Here is a 20670-nt window from a genome sequence, read left to right as displayed (position 1 = left end):
ACAACTGAGCGACCACTCAGCGTAGTCATCCTCAGCTAAACAAACGATTTACTTACCTGTTCTCTTGTATTCCTCCTAGTCTTCCTGGTCCTCCCGAATCGTCCTGTCCAGTCCTTCCAGTCTGTGTCATCCTCTGTCAGCTGTATCTGGTGTGTGCTGTCCATCCTCGTGTATTCCTGTTACCCAGCCACGGAGGAAAAGACCCCAACATCATTCCTGATCCTCCTGGCTATCCTTCATGTGCTCCTTGTTGTCATTCAATAAACACCCTAACGTTTCCTTACCTCTGTCTCCTGTCCGCTTCATAACAGAAGCCCGGACCCATAACGACGACAACATGAGCACCCTCGATCACTTTCAAGAGCTGGTGGACCAGTTGAAGCGGATTCTACAGCCACCAGCTCCACTTTCCAACGCACCACCAGCACCGAGCACTTCCGCCTCCACAGTTTCTTCTTCGGCCCTTCCTTCCAGTCCCATGGCCCGACCAGCGCCCTACTCAGGCGGAGCGGGGGAGTGCAATGGTTTTCTGTTACAATGTTCCCTCATATTCGAAATGCAACCTTCTCTATATCCCACAGATAAGTCAAAGATCGCCTACATCGTATCTCTACTCTCTGGACCTGCACTTAAATGGGCTGAGACGATCTGGAACCAAGCCGGGCCGGTCATGAATTCCATCACTACCTTCACGGAGTATTTCAAAGAGGTGTTTGGACGTCTGATGGGGAAGTAGCCGCTGGAGAGCAGCTGTATCATCTAAAGCAAGGTACTCTATCTACACAGGATATGTATCTCTCTCGGTTTCGCACTCTAGCAGCTGCAAGTGGATGGAATGGAGATCGTTGTTGACCACGTACCGGCTCGGCTTGGAACCCCCTCTCCGAATCCAGCTGGCCACATTAGATGATACAATGGGTCTGGAGAGATTCATCCAACATTCTCTCCGATGTTCCGATCGTCTCCGTTCCTATCAACAGGACACCATCACCCCCTCGTCTGCACTCCTCCAATCGCCTGAGTCAACAGCCTCTCCAGAACCAGAACCCATGATAATAGAGTCTGGAAGACTGACATCAGCGGAACGACAGAGGAGGCTGACCCGGGGTCTGTGTCTATACTGCGGTGTCAGTGGACACACCCGTATGGAGTGTCCCCTTCGTCCCATTCGGACTTCAGTGAGTGTATTCAGTACGAATATTGAACAATGTAAACCACTTACTACCACCGTACAAATAACTACTGCCTCTATTTCTCTCCTTGTCACAGCCCTCATCGACTCCGGGTCAGCAGGGAACTTCATCTCCCAATCCCTCTGTCGTCAACTCCACCTCGTACTGAGGCTCCTCGCATATATACCAGATACAACCGATAACCCAGTGCACTCGATCTTCGACCCGTATCCATCGACAATGCGAAGACATCCTTCTTCAAGTGGGGCTGTTACATCAAGAGAGGATTCAATTTCTGGTTCTGGAGGGTGCAATATGGACATCATCTAGGGCGCCCGTGGCTGGTGAAGCAGATCCCATCATCTCTTGGGGCACAGGAGAGATAAAGAAATGGGATCTGGATGTACACCTACCTGTTTTCCAAATCTCCCTCTTCAAGGTCGGAACCCCATCTCTTTGTTTGCAACATCGGTCGAGAGCCCTCCTGAGAAGCAGTCTATCCACATTCCTAAGGAGACGCTCCTTTCATGATGTCTTCTGCCCCAAGAGAGCTTCCCAGCTACCGCCGCATCGGCCATGGGACTGCGCGATCGACCTAGTTCCAGATGCCCAGTTGCCAAGAGGTAGGATCTACCCGCTCTCGCTTCCAGAGAATCAGGCAATGGAAGATTACATAAGGGAGGCTCTGAGTCAGGGTACATACGTCACTCAAAATCACCAGCCGCCTCAAGCTTCTTCTTTGTGGCCAAGAAGGACGGAGGGCTGCGTCCATGCATCGACTACAGGGTCCTAATAACGGTACAGTAAAATACCGATATCCCCTTCCTCTGGTACCAGCCGCTTTGGAACAGCTCCGAGAAGCTAAAGTCTTCACTAAATTGGACCTCCGCAGCGCGTATAATCTGATAAGAATACGTGAGGGGGACCAATGGAAGACAGCATTCGTGACCCCTACTGGCCACTATGAATATGAGGTCATGCCTTACGGTCTGGTCACGCCCCCTCCGTATTCCAAAACTTCATTCATGAAGTCCTCCGGGAGTTTCTTCACCACTTTGTAATAGTGTACATAGATGACATCCTCATTTACTCCCGGAGTGAGGCCGAACATCGCCAACACGTTGCGGAGGTCCTACAACACATTGAGAGAACATCACCTCTACCTCAAAGCGGAGAAATGCTCATTCCACCAGAAGTCGATTCATTTCTTGGGATACATCATTGATCAAAACCGGTATACGTATGGATGGGAAGAAAATTGAGGCTGTTCTATCCTGGTCAGAACCCACTTCCATTAAGGAGCTCCAGAGGTTTCTTGGGTTTGCTAACTTTTATAGACGGTTTATCAAGGACTACAGCAGGATTACATCACCTCTCACTAATCTCCTCAAGGGTAAACCCAAAGGACTGGAGTGGACCAAAGAAGCAGCCGCAGCCTTCCGCCTTCTTAAGAAGGAGTTCACAAGGGCCCCACTCCTGACTCATCCTGACCCAAATCTTCCTTTCGTGGTGGAAGTGGACGCATCCACCACCGGCGTCGGGGCAGTATTATCTCAACATCAATAACACCGCCCCGACTGCATCCCTGTGCCTATTTCTCTCGGAAGTTGAGCCCGGCGGAGCAGAATTACAGCATAGGAGACAGGGAGCTGCTAGCAATCAAGCTAGCCTTGGAGAGTGCGTCACTGGTTGGAGGGGGCCAAACATCCGTTCCAGGTGATCACAGATCACAAAAACCTCCAATATATCAAAGAGGCCAAGAGACTATGTCCACGTCAAGCCAGATGGTCACTTTTCTTCTCACGTTTTGATTTCTCCTGTTCCTATCGTCCAGGACCCAAGAATCTAAGAGCAGACGCTCTCTCTCGTTTACACGAGCATCACGATCATGAAGAACTCCCACGAAGATTCTTCCCGAACACATCTCCATTTGTCCGATCACCTGGAACGCTCCTCCAGTCGTTGCCACTCCGGAAGCCCCTGCTCCGCCGGGATGCCCTCCTCATCGCAGTTCATACCACCTGAACACCGGGTAGATCTGATCCACTCCTTACATACCTCGCTAGGCACTGGACATCCAGGGATCAACAATACTCTCTCGCTAGTATCCCAACGATTCTGGTGGCCAAACATGGCAAGGGATGTGAGGCAATATGTTCAGGGCTGTAAGGACTGTGCCCAATCCAAGAGCCCACGTCATCTACCCGCTGGAAAGCTCCATCCCTTGCCGATTCCGAACCGTCCCTGGTCACACCTAGGAGTGGACTTTATCACTGATCTCCCTTCGTCAGAAGGTAATACCTGTATTCTAGTCATAGTAGATAGATTCTCAAAGTTTGTCAAACTAATCCCTCTGAAAGGTCTTCCCACAGCCTTTGAAACAGCCGACAATATCTTTAATCAAGTCTTCAGGTCATTTGGTATTCCAGAAGATATTGTGTCGGACAGAGGTCCACAGTTCATCTCACGTCTATGGAAAGCCTTCTTCAAGCTCCTAGGTGTGGCCGTCAGCCTCTCTTCTGGATATCATCCCCAAACCAACGGGCAGACAGAGAGGAAGATTCAGGAGGTGGGACGGTTCCTGAGGACCTTCTGCAGTGGTCACCAGAGCTCCTGGAGCCAGTATTTGGGCTGGGCAGAATATGCCCAAAATTCACTGCGGCAACCCTCCACCGGACTCACGCCATTCCAGTGCGTCCTGGGCTTCCAACCACCGCTCTTTCCCTGGGATGGCGAACCATCTGATGTCCCCGCAGTGGATCACTGGTTCCGGGAGAGCGAGAGAGTCTGGGACGAGGCTCATCAACATCTGCAGAGGGCAGTCCGTCGAAGCAAGGTAACCGCCGATAGAAGAAGGTCTGAAGAACCCAGATACACACCCGGACAAAAGGTGTGGCTATCCACCCGGGACATACGCATGCGACTGCCCTCTCGCAAGTTAAGTCCCCGATTTGTTGGTCCCTTCACCATCGTGGAACAGGTTAACCCCGTCACCTACAAACTACAATTACCCTCTCACTACCGTATTCACCCTACATTCCACGTATCACTCCTGAAACCCTATCACGATCCTGTTCTTCCCTCCACAGAGCCTGACCACGAAGAGGAACCCCCTCCTCCACTGCTCCTAGAAGAAGGAGCCGTCTACGCAGTGAAGGAGATCTTGCGTTCCCGACGTCGTGGTGGCCAGTTGGAGTACCTGGTGGACTGGGAAGGGTACGGCCCCGAAGAAAGGACATGGGTTCCCAGAGCTGATATTCTCGATCTAGTCTCATGGTGGAGCTTCATGAGAGCCACCCTGAGTTCCCAGCGCCTAGAGGCGAGGGAGACCACCACGGCGTCGGAGGTGTCGGCCCTCAGGAGCGGGCCCTGGGAGGGGGTACTGTCATGGATTGGTCAGGCTCTCACGACCCCCACTCACGAAGATCACCATCACCTGACTTCTAATGAGCACACAGCTGCATCACATTCACGAGCACCAGATAAAAGCACAGCACTCCAGTCGCTCATTGTCCGGGCTCGTCTCGACGAAGCGGACAACTGAGCGACCACTCAGCGTAGTCATCCTCAGCTAAACAAACGATTTACTTACCTGTTCTCTTTGTATTCCTCCTAGTCTTCCTGGTCCTCCCGAATCGTCCTGTCTTCCAGTCCTTCCAAGTCTGTGTCATCCTCTGTCAGCTGTATCTGGTGTGTGCTGTCCATCCTCGTGTATTCCTGTTACCCAGCCACGGAGGAAAAGACCCCAACATCATTCCTGATCCTCCTGGCTATCCTTCATGTGCTCCTTGTTGTCATTCAATAAACACCCTAACGTTTCCTTACCTCTGTCTCCTGTCCGCTTCATAACACTTACATCCTCGAGTCGCCCATTCAAACACTCACTGCACTGAAGAGTGCCGACTGATTATGCCAAACATCATTCACTGACTGCATGTCACGACAAAACTAGCACTGAAAAAAATTATTTTACTCAGGAAAATGATTGTCTTTCATTTTGGACCATGACCAAAAAAAAAAAAAAGAAAGAAAAAAAACATTAAAAACTAACAAGATTACAAGTTTAAAGCTGCAGTCACACTAGCTTGAGTATGCAAAATTCTGTCGGATGGTACTGCGAAAAAGGGTTGGGACAAAACAAGATGGTGATAAAATAAGCAATTGCTCAATATTGCTAATTTCTGGACAGAGAGGTCACATTTTTTGGAAGGGCGTAGATTCGCTCTTGAAATTGGTTTGGACATACATCCCTAGAGCACATGCTTTGCGCAAATTGTTTTTGCGCTTTTAATAAACATGAACAAAGTACTTAATAATAGGAAATAAACACTTAATAATACAAATAACAATTAATGAATCTTGTTCCATGCTACAAAGTCATGATTTTAGCAACTCAATCTCACTGCAATTCGTAACTTTTTGATTTAGTGGCTAATTCGAATGAATCAGTATGATCTAATTCGTACAATTTAGTATGATTTGCTCATGATTTGGTGGGGTTAGGTGCCACGCCTCCTTTTTAAAATTGTGCAATTTCGTACGACTGAACTCGTACGAATTAGCCTTTAAACTGACAAAACGTAAAATACTAGCGTTTTCTCGTGAGATTAGGCTAGATTTTACTGCAATCTGGCTTTGAGGAGGTATGAATCTAGAGAATTTGAGAGAACCAAAGCCTTGGTTATAGTGAACTCATAGTCAAGCAAACTTGACTTTAATCCTTTGTGCACAAGTAAGTTACTAATGCTTCATTCAGACTAGCAGCGACTTTGTAGCAACCTGCTTCAAACGCAGGGGTGTGTAGGTCTATACAGCATGAATACAACTGGCCTCTGAGTGAGCTGAGAGAGGATTACATGAGCTCTACTGGTGTTCCTATTGGCTGTCGCTCAAGAAAGTTGCTCTTCATTTGCCTAAAGTTGAAGCTTTCTCAACTTTGTCGCATCGCTTGACATGCCCACCTGGTCACCAACATTCCCTGTTGCTCGCGTAGACTAAGGTCGACGGAGATTGCTCACTCTTCGCTGAAATGAACGGTCGCTTTTCGCTTTGCCACTGCGAGTCGCTTGTAATGTGAAAGTGGCTTAAGTGTTGATGAAGCATTATTTTATTTTGAAGTCGATTAAATTATTGGTGGGGACATTTCAGTAATTGGTAGATATTGGTGGGGACACATCCCCTCCATCCATGCCAATTCTACCCCCTTCCGTTTTTGATCTTCTAGTGGTCTCAATAAATCACGTGATGCAAATTTGCCGGTTAGATTTCACTAAGCTTGAACTTCAGAACACAGCGACATGCGAAAGATGTCACACAAGCTTGCATTTTCAGTCTGCAGTATACATGGAAGTCAATAGGGCAAATAATGCAGTGTCAGCATAGCTTTACACACATTTCTTTTCTAAGTAGTAAATCCACATTTTTAATCCCAGCATTTGTTGCTCTACATAAGCATGAAGTCAAGAAATGCATAACTTTCTGATGCTCTTGGCTGCTATCAACACTTTCTTCATGCCAGTTTTATTGCCATAATGCACTGTGTGAGCTTTCAAGCTCAACTTCCATATGAATGAACTGAAAACACTTGTGGCTCTTGCAATTAGTGCTCTTGAAATATAAAATTGAAGTTGGTCTGGATTGGATTCTCTCATGTAGAATCTGGACCAGAGACACGATGTGAGAAACCTTGCTGTAAATAGAATTGTTTTGTGAAGTAAATTGTTGATGACTGTTGATGACTTGATTTCCATGAATTTCCATGTGCTTGTCCAGCTTCAGGGAGACGACACTGGTGACTTTGAGGCCACAACTGCAGCTGCTTTTCTCCTGTCTTCTGAAAGCAGTAAAACCATCTTCATTGCTGTGAAGGATGATGACATACCTGAAGCTGATGAGACTTTTGTCTTCATCCTTCGCCTGCAGGTAATTCTGCAAAAAAAAAAAAGCTTTGCCATTCCCAATCTGTGATGTAATTGTAGGAATATGAGTTCAGTTCAGTTAAAGCATGCCTATGAGTACGGTAATTCACCTTGGGTTTTCAATGGATCTAATTTTCAAATATAAAATGATGAAACAGCCTAGCAGAACACACAACGTATACTACACAACGTATAATACGTTAATATTAGGTTAGATTGAGGTTTCCAGCATCTAAGGACAATGTTATTTTGACATCCAATAATGATGTGAAATGACGTTGATATTTGGTTGATTTTAGGTTGTGTTGGAAAGTGACCAAAATCCAACATTGAGTTAACATCTTAACTATGGCAACCAAAATCCAACGTCTTATAGACGTCATAGTGGTAACATCCACACAATAGCAAGCTGTAACATTATTATACATTGATATTTGGTTGTTTTTAGGTTGTGTTGGAAAGTAACCAAAATGCAATGTCTGTCCGATGTTGGACATTGACGTCGGCCTGGCGTTGGGTTCTGACGTCAATCTGATTTTCATTTCCAATCAAAATGCAACGTCCTACGACATTAGGGTAAAGCATCAATCTGACATCATATTGACATCCTGTGCCTGCTGGGAAGATAAACTATCATCAACTGTTTGGTACCTGGATTCTTAATATTTTTTATTCGATTTTCAATTGAAAAGTGACTACACAATGGGAGAATTTTCTATTTTAGATAAACTACCTCCTTTAAGAGTAATCCATCTCAATATTGGCAATCCCAGAGTGGTTGATACTCTTGCTTGAGTGAAACAGCACTCAATGCTTGTCAACTCTTCAGCCACAGCTCAATGGCCCATAAGCCTTTGCATGTTCTTTGAAGAGCTCCACTAATCTCTCTGTAAAGGTTTGGTAATGGAACTTGCAGCAGCAACTTTTCGTTAGAAGTCACCTTCAAGCGAAATAACTAGTTGTGACAGTCACAACTGGCAGTGCTGTAAGATTAAAGAGCAATTATGCAAAGCTAATCACAAGAACAAAAGCAGTCCTGGAAACAAGCTTCCTATAACAAGCAAAGGAGGAGAATCTCCAAGGAGCCTTTTTATGCACCAACACACACACACACACACTCACACATTTGTATATATGATTAACGAGGGCTCTCCATAGGCATAATGTATTTCGCACTGCAAAAACACTTATTATATGGCCTTACCCTAACCCTACCTATACCCCTCAAACCCAACCCTTACAGGAAACCTGTGGCAAATTTTGAATGATTGAATTATGAAGACACAAGAAATGCTTTATATATATTTATATATATAATATAATTAAATATATTAAATATATTTATATTATTAATATATTAATATATAAAATATTACTATATTAAATATATTTAAAAAGCCTCATAAACCACGTACAACTAGTTGTCAAGATTTGAAGGGGATCAAAAAGGTTTTTCAAAATGGTTTTAGATCAGCTTTGATGAAAGGTGATGGTCCACTTCAAATGTTGACTACTCTAGGTCATGCCCATGTCACTGTACAATTCCGTGTCCTCGTAAACAGTGTTGGGGTAACACGTTATAAGTAATGCACGTTACAAATAATATTACTTTTCTAAAGCAACAAGTAAAGTAACATATTACTCTTAAAAACAAGTATATTATTTGAGTCACTTTAAAAAATGTGAGTAGGTTACTTTTTACATTGCTTAATTGGCTTTAAAAAAATATACTGCTGAATAAAAAATGACCTAGAATCAGGTTGAATCACACACTCAATGAGAGAGTGTGCTGCGAGGGAACAGGCGGCTCACACTCATCATCATCATCATCAGGTCTGTTTTTTCACAGCAGATGAGTCAGTGTACTGTTCTAGTTACTTATGTTAAAAACTAAGTACTTACTGAAGACTCAAACCGTTTCACAGCAACTCAATTCAATTCAATTTAATGAACTGGTTCGACTGTTCACTTAGAGGATCCAATGGCAAGGAAAAGTAATGCAAAAGTAAGTTACTTTTACTAAGAAAAGTAACCAAGTAACACAATTAATTACTTTTTGGGGACTAACTTAATATTATAATGCACTACTTTCAAAAGCAACTTACCCCAACACAGCTTGTAAACCACATAAACAAGTACACACACAAATAAATAAAAATAAATTAATTTAAAAACAGTTTCCTCTGAATTCATGTTAGTTGGGCCAGAATGTTTGCTTCACACAAAATTATTTTCCAATAAATGTTACAGCAGAATCATAATTTGTTCATGAAAATAGTTGGTACATTGGTTTTATTTGTATGCCCACAAGATGTGTAGTGAATATGACTCACTGGGAAGTTTGGTGCGAAATCAAACCACAAACATATCCGTGGGAACATATTTTATGGATCTTAGCTGTACATGAGAGATTATAAAGTGAGTCGGTACATGGCTGTTTCATAGAGCCAGCAGTGCAGAGCTATAGGAGTGCTGCATCTGCTTCGAATGTTATCATTATCGGTGGTTATCAGCTGATAGATATGGGCCAGTAGGGACTTTCGTTGCGTACCGGTAGGCTCAGAAGGCTGTTATCATCCATCTACATGGTTATCAGCTATACTAATAGGGAAGACTCCAGATCCAGATCGGTTTTTACATTATTGTGTGGTTGGGTTTAGGGTTGGGGTAGGGGTCGACGTTAATAAAATACAATTAATGGGAAATTTAATAAGTAATATAAATAATTCTCGTTAACTTCTGGTCACAGCCGTATGTGATCTAGCTGATTACACACGTGGGTGGTTGATAACAGTCATCTGTGCCTACCGGTAGCCGCAGAAGGCCCCTGCTGACTCAAATATATCAGCTGATAACCACTGACAAAGCCCATTCAATCGAGTGATAACATTCGAATCGGCTGAGTAAAATTGATGTTTAATTTCTTTGTGTAAAATAAACCAGGATGTTTTCATATTTGCATTTGAATTATCTCGTTATTATGGTGTCACCCAACTCAAGCATTGCCATGTCTGTTGCATGGGGGATATATCAAACATTTATCGTTCCCACTTTTTCTGCTTTGCATTTTGATATTATAAATTTGATAAAATAAATAAAAATCATCAAAAAAGAACAAATTTAATAAAAAGTTTATTTTCATGTGTATGAAGTAAGAAAAGTCACAAAGTGCCTAGAAAGACAAAAAAGTTGCATTTAATGAGAGTACAATTTATTATTTTTTTCATTAAACATATCTATCTATTTCACACGTTACTGTTGTTAAAGGTTCAAGACACCCTGGAGTACTTTTTTTAATATGTTAACAGATTTGTGTGTGTGAGTATTACTTAAAACAACGTCAGCACCTGTCAGCTTAAATTGTGGGGAAAACTGACTAGTTTTCAGCTTTTGCCAGCTAATTTCATCTACGGGTTTAAAATTATTTTTGCCGTGGGAGTGGAGTGATGACGTGTCAGTTTCTCATTATTATTCAAAGCTGAGTTTCTTATCCTATGAGAAGACCCTGCTTCCTAATTGTTCATGAGAGCACGTGCAGACCTGCCAAGCTGTGAGACCCAATAACTGGGTGAGCCCGTGAGTTGTATGTGTTTGTTTTCATGTTCCACGGGGTTTGTTGCGTGTTTTTCCCAATGCTGTCCGGGCCGATACAGCAAAGTTGTGGTTTGCAGCAAGAATTGGAGAATAGCAGACGTTGTCTTTTATTAGTTGAGTTTGTTACTATTCAGACACATCGCTTATATCTGTGCTGCCGTGTTTACCAGATTACCGGCAGGGCTAATGGTTGAATTAGATAGGGCAAGAGACCTGCTGCACTGGTATCCACTGTGTCTGCATTCAGCCCGGGGATTTAGGAGGAGAGAAGTCCTTCTCATTTATAGTGTTTATATAACATGATTATCTTTATCGAGATATAACAAATTGTGGTTATGTGTAAATGAAATTACAAATAACATATGTAACAGGGAATAAATTACCTACTGTTTCTTATTTCTTTGCATTTTAACTTTCTAAACTATAAAATCATGAGTCTTTTCAAGGTTTGTGTCTCATTTTGTGAGCCAACAAACAACAGTTGTTCGCTTCCCTCTTTACCCCTGCTCTGCCAACCATGCCCACTCCTCCTTCTGCTCGCAGAGCTCTACGCCCATCATGAAGCATTTTTAAAAAAAATTCTGAGGTAGACTTGAACTGAAAGATGGTAGTTTCACGACCCTTTAAATGAAATTCACTTCTAATTAGGAAATAAATACATAATTTTCCTGCCTTCACTGCAGGACTACATGCATAACTCCAAATTTGTCATTTCTCTTCTGGTTGACAATGATAATCTCACAAATTGTTCTGTTTTATTTTATTTTTATGCTGCAGATGTAATACCATATTATGTCTAGTGGAGTGTATGAAAAAAGCCTAATGTATATGTGTCATAATGTTGTGTGACCACAATTTAAGGCATCTTTGAATATTAAAATGAGATGTAATATTGAAATGCCTTCAGATCAAAATTGGTCCCATTTCCTTGAAGTGCTTTATTAGCAGTGTTTCTCGTAGCAGTGTCTTATTTGAGGGCCTCTCTTTACTGTGGTGTCCCAGACTGTTGACAGTGAGTGATTAATGACAACAGGTCATGGCTCGACTGTCTGCTTGTCTGCTGTTTAACAAATGAACCTGAGGCTGGCAGAATGGTGCAACTTAAGGGTGACAAAAGACCACTGGCATGAACTGAAACCCAAGCTGAAGGCACTAAATGGAGATTTGGACAGTGCTTAAAGGGATAGTTTATACAGGAAAAAAAGTGTTGTAAATTTATATACAATTAGGCTTGCAATATTTTTTTTTCTTCAGTAAAACCTTAAAGAATAATTTTAGCTGTAACTGTGGTCTTTGGTGATTCCAAAAATGTAAGACAATGTTACTGGCACTGTAAGAGACCACAAAATACAAGCAATACTAAATTAATATCCATGGATTCCCAACTTTTCCCAAACGTTCTGCATCATTATAGATGATATGGATTTTTTCATATTCAGATATGTCCGACACGTGCTTAGGCATGGGCCGGTATAAGATTCTGATGGTATGATAACCATAGATAAAAATATCACGGTTTCATTGTATTGTGATTACTGCTCTAAAATATATATATATATTTAAATATCTGGGTTTAAAACAAAAACTTCTTTCCCATTTGAACAAAATATATTTTATTTTGAGAAAAATGGTAATATTTTGGAGCAGGAGCTAAATATGTCAGGCTAAATAATTCAAATGGATCATTGACTTCTGCTTTCTTCATTTGTTTCAAAAACACAGATTCCTATTTAAAACAATTTAAAACGGCGTCTTTGGATATTTTTTCTGCTGGAGATACTGTTGTCCTAAAAAAAAAAAGAAAAAACATGTATATAAAAATCCTTGACTTTTCCAAACTGCTGTAAACCTTGAAAACGGTTATCATCCTATGCCTACACATGCTCCTCTACCAATTTGTACACTCCCCAGGGAACTGATGATTAATTTCAGTACAAATTACATAGTGATTTCAGACAAAAGGAGACATAAAGCACTGCATAATGCATACAAGGAAAATATAAACTGTACAATGTGAGCATAAATGACAACAAAATAAAGGATGTAGCTATAGTCTACACATATAATAATGGGAAGTTCAGATCATTTGAATACTATTAAAATGTTACAAAGTGATTCCCTAACTCATAATTCACAAAAACATGCAAAGGGTAACATCTTGAGCAAGACTATAATGCATGAACCTATTAGAGACAGTAAAGATTAATTCATTGTTTATCTGGATCTTAAGGCTATGTGGTTTAAATTAGTTCACCTCATCTTGTAAGTTTTCAGGTAGTTTACTGGTTATTGTCATGTCACATCTCCATAAACTAAAATTAGTAGGCAGTCAAATAACAGAAAAGGTTAGTGAATCCGACTAGAGTATGCTGTAAAATGTCTGTAAATGTACAGTTTTCCTTATTTTATGATTCATGTTTTTATTTTTTAAATATTTATGCTTTTGAATTGCATTATGAGACCTTGATCTTTCCTCTGACAACTTAAAAGGTTGGAAAAATAAAAATTATTACTAGTTTAAAGTGAAATATTGTCTGAGTTGGAGCTGCAAAAACCTGCCAGTATATTTTCTGTTATTTAACAGATTTATTTATTTACACATTATTTCTTATACATTATATTATTTCAAACTACTAAAATGTCAACAAAAGTCACTTTGTTAAACTGTAGAGTTGAATTTTCAACATCAAAAGTAGACAGAGCAGAGATTAACATCCGATTATGCAATTGACAACTGTAAACGGAAAGCACAAAATATGGAAACTGTTAATTATTAACAGATGTTTTTGACAGTGTACTCCCATTTCGGGTCATCTGTTTTGCAAGTGACAGCACCTTTGATTGACAGTTGATGGTGAGACAGCCACACAAACTTATCCATTTCATTAACTTCTGTAGGTTTCAGGAAAATCTAAAATACATGCCCAGCCTCTCTGGGTACCTACTGCCTGCATTATAAGTTGTATACGAACACATTTTAACCAACTTTCATGTTAATCAGCAATGTTTTTATACCTTGCCTGGTTAGTCTAGTACATGGGTGCCCAAATTTGGTCCTGGAGGTCTGGCATTCAGTGACAGGGACACAGAATATCTGTGTTCGATTGACCAGATCATGTTAATCAAATGGGTGCAAAGGGTCAATTGTATTGCCTGTATTTTTTTAGTGATCCAAATTGTGCGGATAGCTTCACATACGCTACCTGACAAAAGTCTTGTCGTCAATCCCAGTTGTAAAGGCAACAAATAATAACTTGACTTTTAGTTAGATTTTATGGTAGATTAGATGGTCGATTTTTCTGATGAATCATCTGTTGAACTGCATCCCAATCATCACAAATACTGCAGAAGACCTATTGGAACCTGCATGGACCCAAGATTCTCATAGAAATCAGTCAAGTTTGGTGAAGGAAAAATTATGGCTTGGGGTAACATTCAGTATGGGGGTGTCCAAGAGATCTGTAGAGTGGATGGCAACGTCAACAGCCTAAGGTATTAAGACATCTGTGCTGCCCATTACATTACAAACTACAGGAGAGGGCAAATTCTTCATCAGGATAGCACTCCTTCTCATACTTCAGCCTTCACATCAAAGTTCCTGAAAGCAAAGAAGGTCAAGGTGCTCCAGGATTGGCCAGCCCAGTCCCCAGACATGAATATTATTGAGTATGTCTGGGGTAAGATGAAGGAGGAGGCATTGAAGATGAATCTAAAGAATCGTGATGAACTCTGGGAGTCCTGCAAGAACGTTTATTTGCCATTCCAGATGACTTTATCAATAAGTTATTTGAGTCATTGCAGAGATGTATGGATGCAGACCTCCAAGCTCATGGGAGTCATACACAATATTAATTCTTTTTTCCACTGCGCCATGACTTTATGTTCTTTACTGCACATTATTTCTGTTAAGTGACTTTTGTCTCAGCAAAGTCAGACCTTCCTGTCCCTATTAAATAATTAAAATCAAGGCATGATCGTTATTTTATTTTGGTAAAATGAGTGTACTCTAGAGGTCTTTGCCATTCATATAAGCCACTTCTGATACCAAATGATCAACTAGAGGTCAAGTTATTATTTGTTGTTCCTAAAACTTGGATAGGTGGCAAGACTTTTGTCAGGTAGTGTAGATCAACTATTTTGTTTCATAAGTCCTCTGTGTATCATAGGAGCAGCAATGGGTATTAATTTTGTTTTCCCGCATCTGATTTTTTACCTCTCAAATGGCTGGTAGCCATCTGCAATTTAAGTTGTCATTCCACAATAATGTGTCTTTGCTAAAAAATAAAATAAAATAAAAAGTATATTAAAAAAAAAAAAAAAATGCATTGATACTATATATTCAGAACATATATTTTAAAAGTTTGAAATAAGTCAACAGAGATAGATATTCAGTAATCAACATTTAAAGTGGATCAAAAAAGTTTTTCAAAATTGTCCTGACAAGAATGGGTGTTGTTTGGTAATATTTTAGTACAACTTTGATGGTAGGTTTTGATCCACTTACAGTTGTTAAATTCTGTACATTAATGTGAAATTCAAAATATCGCCCCATATGCAAGAGATAAATCATTGTGAATTGGTTTATTTTTTCAGAGCTCATCAAATGGTGTCATGGTGGGAACTCCAAACACTGCGACTATCACCATCCTGTCTAATGACAATGCCTTCGGGATCATTTCTTTCAACTCGGTATGTTTCTTTCTCTAGTTTTTTCCTGAATGAACAGTGGGAAGAAGCTGTTCAGAGCGTACTCGGAAGGTCAAAGTGTTTTTGTTTGTTTTGTTGTGTGTATGTGTGTGTATGTTGTGTGTGTGTGTGTGTGTGTGTGTGTGTGGTGTGTGTGTGTGTGTGTGTGTGTGTGTAGGGGGGAGGTAATTAGCTCAGGGGAGTGGGGGGGTCATTGGATGGGAAAGTGAGTGTTGTGGGTCAGATGCCTGAGAGAAAGAGTTGCTGAGATGGGAGTCCAGGGAAACTACAGAGCTCCAAAGAATTCAAATGTAAAAGGCAGGCAATTTACCGAATGGATTAGCTGGTTAATAATGTAATTTCAGTGTTGTCATGGAAACCTACTGCTTATATTCCCATATTGACATTAGTAGCCTCTTCCTCTTTTTTTATTAATCGACAAACAATTTATATATAATTTTAACTTCCTCACCAATGTTTTTTTTTTTCTAATTTAAATATGTCAGCCACTGCCAGCATTTTTGATGATTTTCACCAAAGACTGACGGCCATAAAAATGTCTTCTGCTATGAATATGAGCATAAAAAAACTCTACTTTTACACTTAAAAAGCAGGGAAATATTTATGAATCATGTGAAACACTCTCTTATGACAGCAACTAAAAAAAGTGATTAGCAAACTAAGACAAAAGAACCAATTAGAGAGCCCCTGCTACATTTGTGTTTCCATTCATATGATATGTTCATTATTAATGTGTTATGAACTGTTTATGGAGATTTATATGAGACCTGAACTACTAAATTGAGTCAGAGGATCATACTACTCCAAGAGGGTCATAATTTTACAGTTTTGCTCCAACCTGAATAGTCCCAAATCAAACGTGCAGTCAGGGCTTAAAATTATTTTTCAGAGATTTCAAAAGATTTCAGCTCTGGTGGGTTAGACGACCACACCCACTAGCCACTTTGGCCAGTTGAAAATAATTTTTATATTGTAGTTTTCTTAAAAGCAAAGTTCAACAATAAGGATGCGCATCGAGAATCAGCACGACTGACAAAAACAACTGTGTTCGCGAGCAAAAGAAAGCAGGTGGATACCAAATGAGAGGATGATCATATGCATGGTTAGACTCTCACTCACTAGCTATTTTTCCATCTATCTATTTTTATGCACATTTTGGATATGCACATTAAAAAAACGGTTGATGGAAACACCACGATACACATAAATTTAGAAAATGCACAGAAACAATTTATTTGTTTTAAGAGATCTTGTGATAAGAAAAATGCGTGTGAATGGACAAACCAGCAGGCTGAGCACATTGTAAAACATCTGAAATGTTGTTTTGGTCATTTAAAACACCTTAATCATTTCAGTATTAGTGTTATTTTATTATTAATTACCTCCAAAACTGTCAAGAGCGTCTGTGCTCTGCCTCTCATGCCTTCGAATGCCACCATGCGTTTTATTGTGTGTCGACATTTGTCTTCTGAGATGCAAGTCATTTTATTAAGTGAAGTTTAGTTATAAACAAATTTCGAGAGGATCACGTGCTTATGATTGCCAGCGGCTGGATCCGCATTATCCAATTCTCAATGCACCAATCAGATGACTCCTAAACTACTACAAATACCCTGGGTTACGTACCACCGCTATCTTCGTTTTGAAGAATCCCCCCATCCACCCCTACTCCTCCTTCTTCCTAGATGGGTGACACGGTGGCCCAGTGCTTAGCACTGTTGCCTCACAGCAAGAATGTCTCTGGTTCTAGGCTTTACCAAACCAGCAGACATTTCTGTGCGGAGTTTGCATTTTCTCCCCGTGCCTCACATGGGTTTCCCCCGGGTTTCCCGGTTTCCTCCCACCGTCCAAAAACATGCAACAGAAGTTAATTGACTAATCCAAACCGGCACTATAGACATGCTACTAGTAAATGATTATCTCTCAAGAGCAATCACTGGCTGTTCATTGGTTATTATAGCGGGGAGTTCTCGAGATCTACCTGAGCTCAAACTCCCTTCTCGCCTTGCAACGGGAGGGAGCCCCGGGCTCGAAGATCTTATGAGCTCAGGGCTCTCTCCCGGGACAGCATGCCAAACAAGCTTATAATTAATCATCAGCTAAGTGTGAACTCTTGAAATGAAGAAAAGATTCATGCAGCTTCTCCTACCGCAGCAAATTCCATTTTTCACTTTTGACATTTGGCCGTCAGTTATTCAGGAAGTGACAATTTTGCTTTCTTTGACTCGTTGGATAGAAACGCTGCTTATTAGCACATCTTTTATGAGAAATTCCAGCTTTGCACATAAATTTATTTCGCATCATTGGATAGAAACATAGCTACTGACGAGGGCTTTAGTGTCACAGGCACAGGTGATGTGTTTTATGTTAGTGTTTAAATGCTTGCGTGTTTCCGTTTCCTTGCGTGAAGCCACTGTGCCTGGAAACGCAACTGATTTGATTGGTTCTTTTTGAAATAGACTAGACAAAAAGGGATTAAAATGTCAACTGTTTTTTAATAAAGGTTTTGTTGAATAAAAAGTGTACATTAACAGCTATATTTTGCTTGTTTTGAAATTTCTAAAAATTTAAATTTTGTGGCTAAGAAATTATTTATTTATTTGTTTATTTTTGGTGTGGCCAGAGAAAAAGTTTGTAATCCTTAGTGTTGACACCTGAAAAGTAATGTTAAATAAGAACTTATGCAATGCGACACTATGAAACCACATGCTATTGAGCAAGGTCATAATAAACACACAAAACGTTAAATGAATTAGGACTCATGTGGATATAAGACAAGTAATTTTAGTATGCCAAAGTCATGTATGCATATAAATATATATTTTCCTAACACCAAAATTGTGGCTAGTGAAAATGGCGAGTGGGCTAGTTATGTTTAAAAAACTATTACACAGTCAAATGAACACTCGTCGAAACTACCATATGGGAGTGAAAATTAGTCATGGCAGGTAACACAAATACACATGCTAACCATTTTTGTGAGTATTAATTTATGAATATTTTTCGTCACTTTGCATAATGATTAACAGCGCATCGTCTATAGCAGGGGTTCTCACACTCGGTCCAGGAGGTCTGGTGTCCTGCACATTTTTAGCTCCAACCGCCCTTAACACACCTGCAAGGATGTTTCTAGAAAGCCTAGCAAGAGCTTAATTAGCTTATAGTTGAAGTTTAGAACTATTAGCCCCCTTTTGATTTATTTATTTTTTTTTTATATTTCCCAAATGATGTTTAACAGAGCAACAAAATTTTTCACAGTATGGTGGTAGGTAATCTTTTTTTCTTCTGGAGAAAGTCTTATTTGTTTTATTTAGGCTAGAATAAAAGCATTTTTTCATTAAAAAAAATTATAAATTAGGGTCAAAATTATTAGCCCCTTTAAGCTATATATATTTTTTCAATAGTCTACAGATACAATAACTTGCGTAATTACCCTAACCTGCCTAGTTAACCCAGTTAAGCCTTTAATGTCACTTTAAGCTGTTATAGTAGTGTCTTGATAATTATCTCTATTTACATATTATGCACTATTATCATGGCAAACACCAAAATAAATCAGTTATTAGAGCTGAGTTTATTAAAACTATATCTTTAGAAATGTGTTGAAAAATCTTTACTCCGTTAAACAGAAATTGGGGGAAAAAATAAACAGAGGGGCTATTAATTCAGGGGGTTAATAATTCTGACTTCAACTGTAGCTCAGGTTGTGTCTGATGGTGGTTGGAGCTAAATCTGCAGGACACCGAACCTCCAGGACCGAGAATTGGGAACCCCTGCTCTATAGGGAATATTAAAATATTAGCAAAGTAAAAGAGGGTTACACATGGAGGGAAATGCCATATCTTTAAAAACCAAACATTATAATATAGGCCTCCCTTTCCCTTTACAAAGTTCTTTAATTCAATCTCATTGATGCCACTTTGTTCATCTGTGAAGTGAACTTTTTGTGATGAGATTCACTGGAGAACTAAAGTAATTCTCCACGGGATCACTAGGACACAAAAATAGGCCACTTTTTCTGACCTGCCCTCATAAAGCTGCATGTCAAATTATTAATGGAAAAGCATCTTTAGGTTGCTACAAACTCGTGGCTTTGAAAATGTTTATCATCATACTGACTCAAATTTTAGCATTGAGGAATTATGTAATTGGGTACTATTTCTGACAAGATATCTTGGAAGTCTTCTTGGGGTGAGCAATATTTGTAATTTATTCCAAGATTAATAACATGAATTTGTGTATCTGCAAAAAAGTATTTAGCACTTTAAATCTGAAAGTGGTTCAGAATTAGATTTAATAACAATTATTTAAATCTAAGCTGTGATTTGGTTAGTTCTGATTTGATTTATTTTAATTTTGCTAGTAGACGTGGATGAGCAGTAACTTGTGAGTGATAGGGGTGATTTCAAACCCTACTACAGTACAAATTGTGGTTTTTTGGGGTCTATAGATGTGTCTGCTCCAGGTTGTAACTATCACAGCAAGAATTTGACCCTCCAGGAAAACACTGGACCACCTTGTCATATTTCATAATATGTTAAAGCTGTTCCTTATATCTCTTATTGTTTTCTATAATTATGTGATCCACGGAATGACATCTTTTTTTCTCTGTTAAGAGTTTCTCTTATTACTGTGGAGGAGTCAAAAGGTAGAAGCCAGTATGTTCCTCTCACTCTCCTGAGATGAGAAAGGAACCTATGGCACTGTGACTGTCAACTTTGAGGTAAGTAACGCACACTTTTGTATATCTGCATTATTTGACAGACTACAATTCTGTTAGATACACTGCATATTTTATTTGCTATTAAATCATAGATTTTTGGAGGTCCAAACCCTGCCAGTGAGGATCTCAGTCCAGACATGGGGAACATCACTTTCCTCCTGGTCGATCTGTTGTAGTTTTCAGCATCATGATACAAGATGACAAGGTACTTTTTTTTTAGAGACATAAAATAATCACATGAATAACGAAGGCTTGAACTTAATTTGAAGCATTTGAAACATATCTCTTTTTTCCGTTCTTTTTTTATGATGTGGCACATTTCTATGAGAAATAATACCTTTAATGAGAAAAGCATATAGGCTGAAATTTGATTCTGACTGGCTTGTGAGTGAATGTTACATTACCAGACTCTTGAGCCTTGAAAAATAAATAAATAAAGTGAAAGTGCGATGAATATAAATTCACTGGACAGTTTAATTAGGTACACTCTACTAGTACTGGACCAACTTTACCTTCAGAAATGCCTTAATCCTTCGTGGTGTAGATTCAACAAGGT

At 40.0% G+C, this 20670-nt stretch overlaps 1 protein-coding gene across 1 annotated transcript in view; it reads left to right on the top strand.

The window, feature by feature from the left end:
• adgrv1 (adhesion G protein-coupled receptor V1) overlaps positions 1-20670 on the top strand; it is a 289090-nt gene that overhangs the window by 35517 nt on the left and 232903 nt on the right. The window contains 6 exon segments of the mRNA XM_056458383.1: positions 6945-7094; positions 15278-15377; positions 20010-20074; positions 20076-20114; positions 20207-20261; positions 20264-20319. Of these exon segments, the coding sequence (XP_056314358.1) occupies positions 6945-7094; positions 15278-15377; positions 20010-20074; positions 20076-20114; positions 20207-20261; positions 20264-20319 (465 nt within the window).

Source organism: Danio aesculapii, chromosome 5 (genome assembly GCF_903798145.1).
Source record: "Danio aesculapii chromosome 5, fDanAes4.1, whole genome shotgun sequence".
NCBI classification, from domain to species: domain Eukaryota; kingdom Metazoa; phylum Chordata; class Actinopteri; order Cypriniformes; family Danionidae; genus Danio; species Danio aesculapii.
The sequence above is the reverse complement of the archived record's forward strand: the minus strand, read 5'-3'. Positions and strand labels throughout refer to the sequence as shown.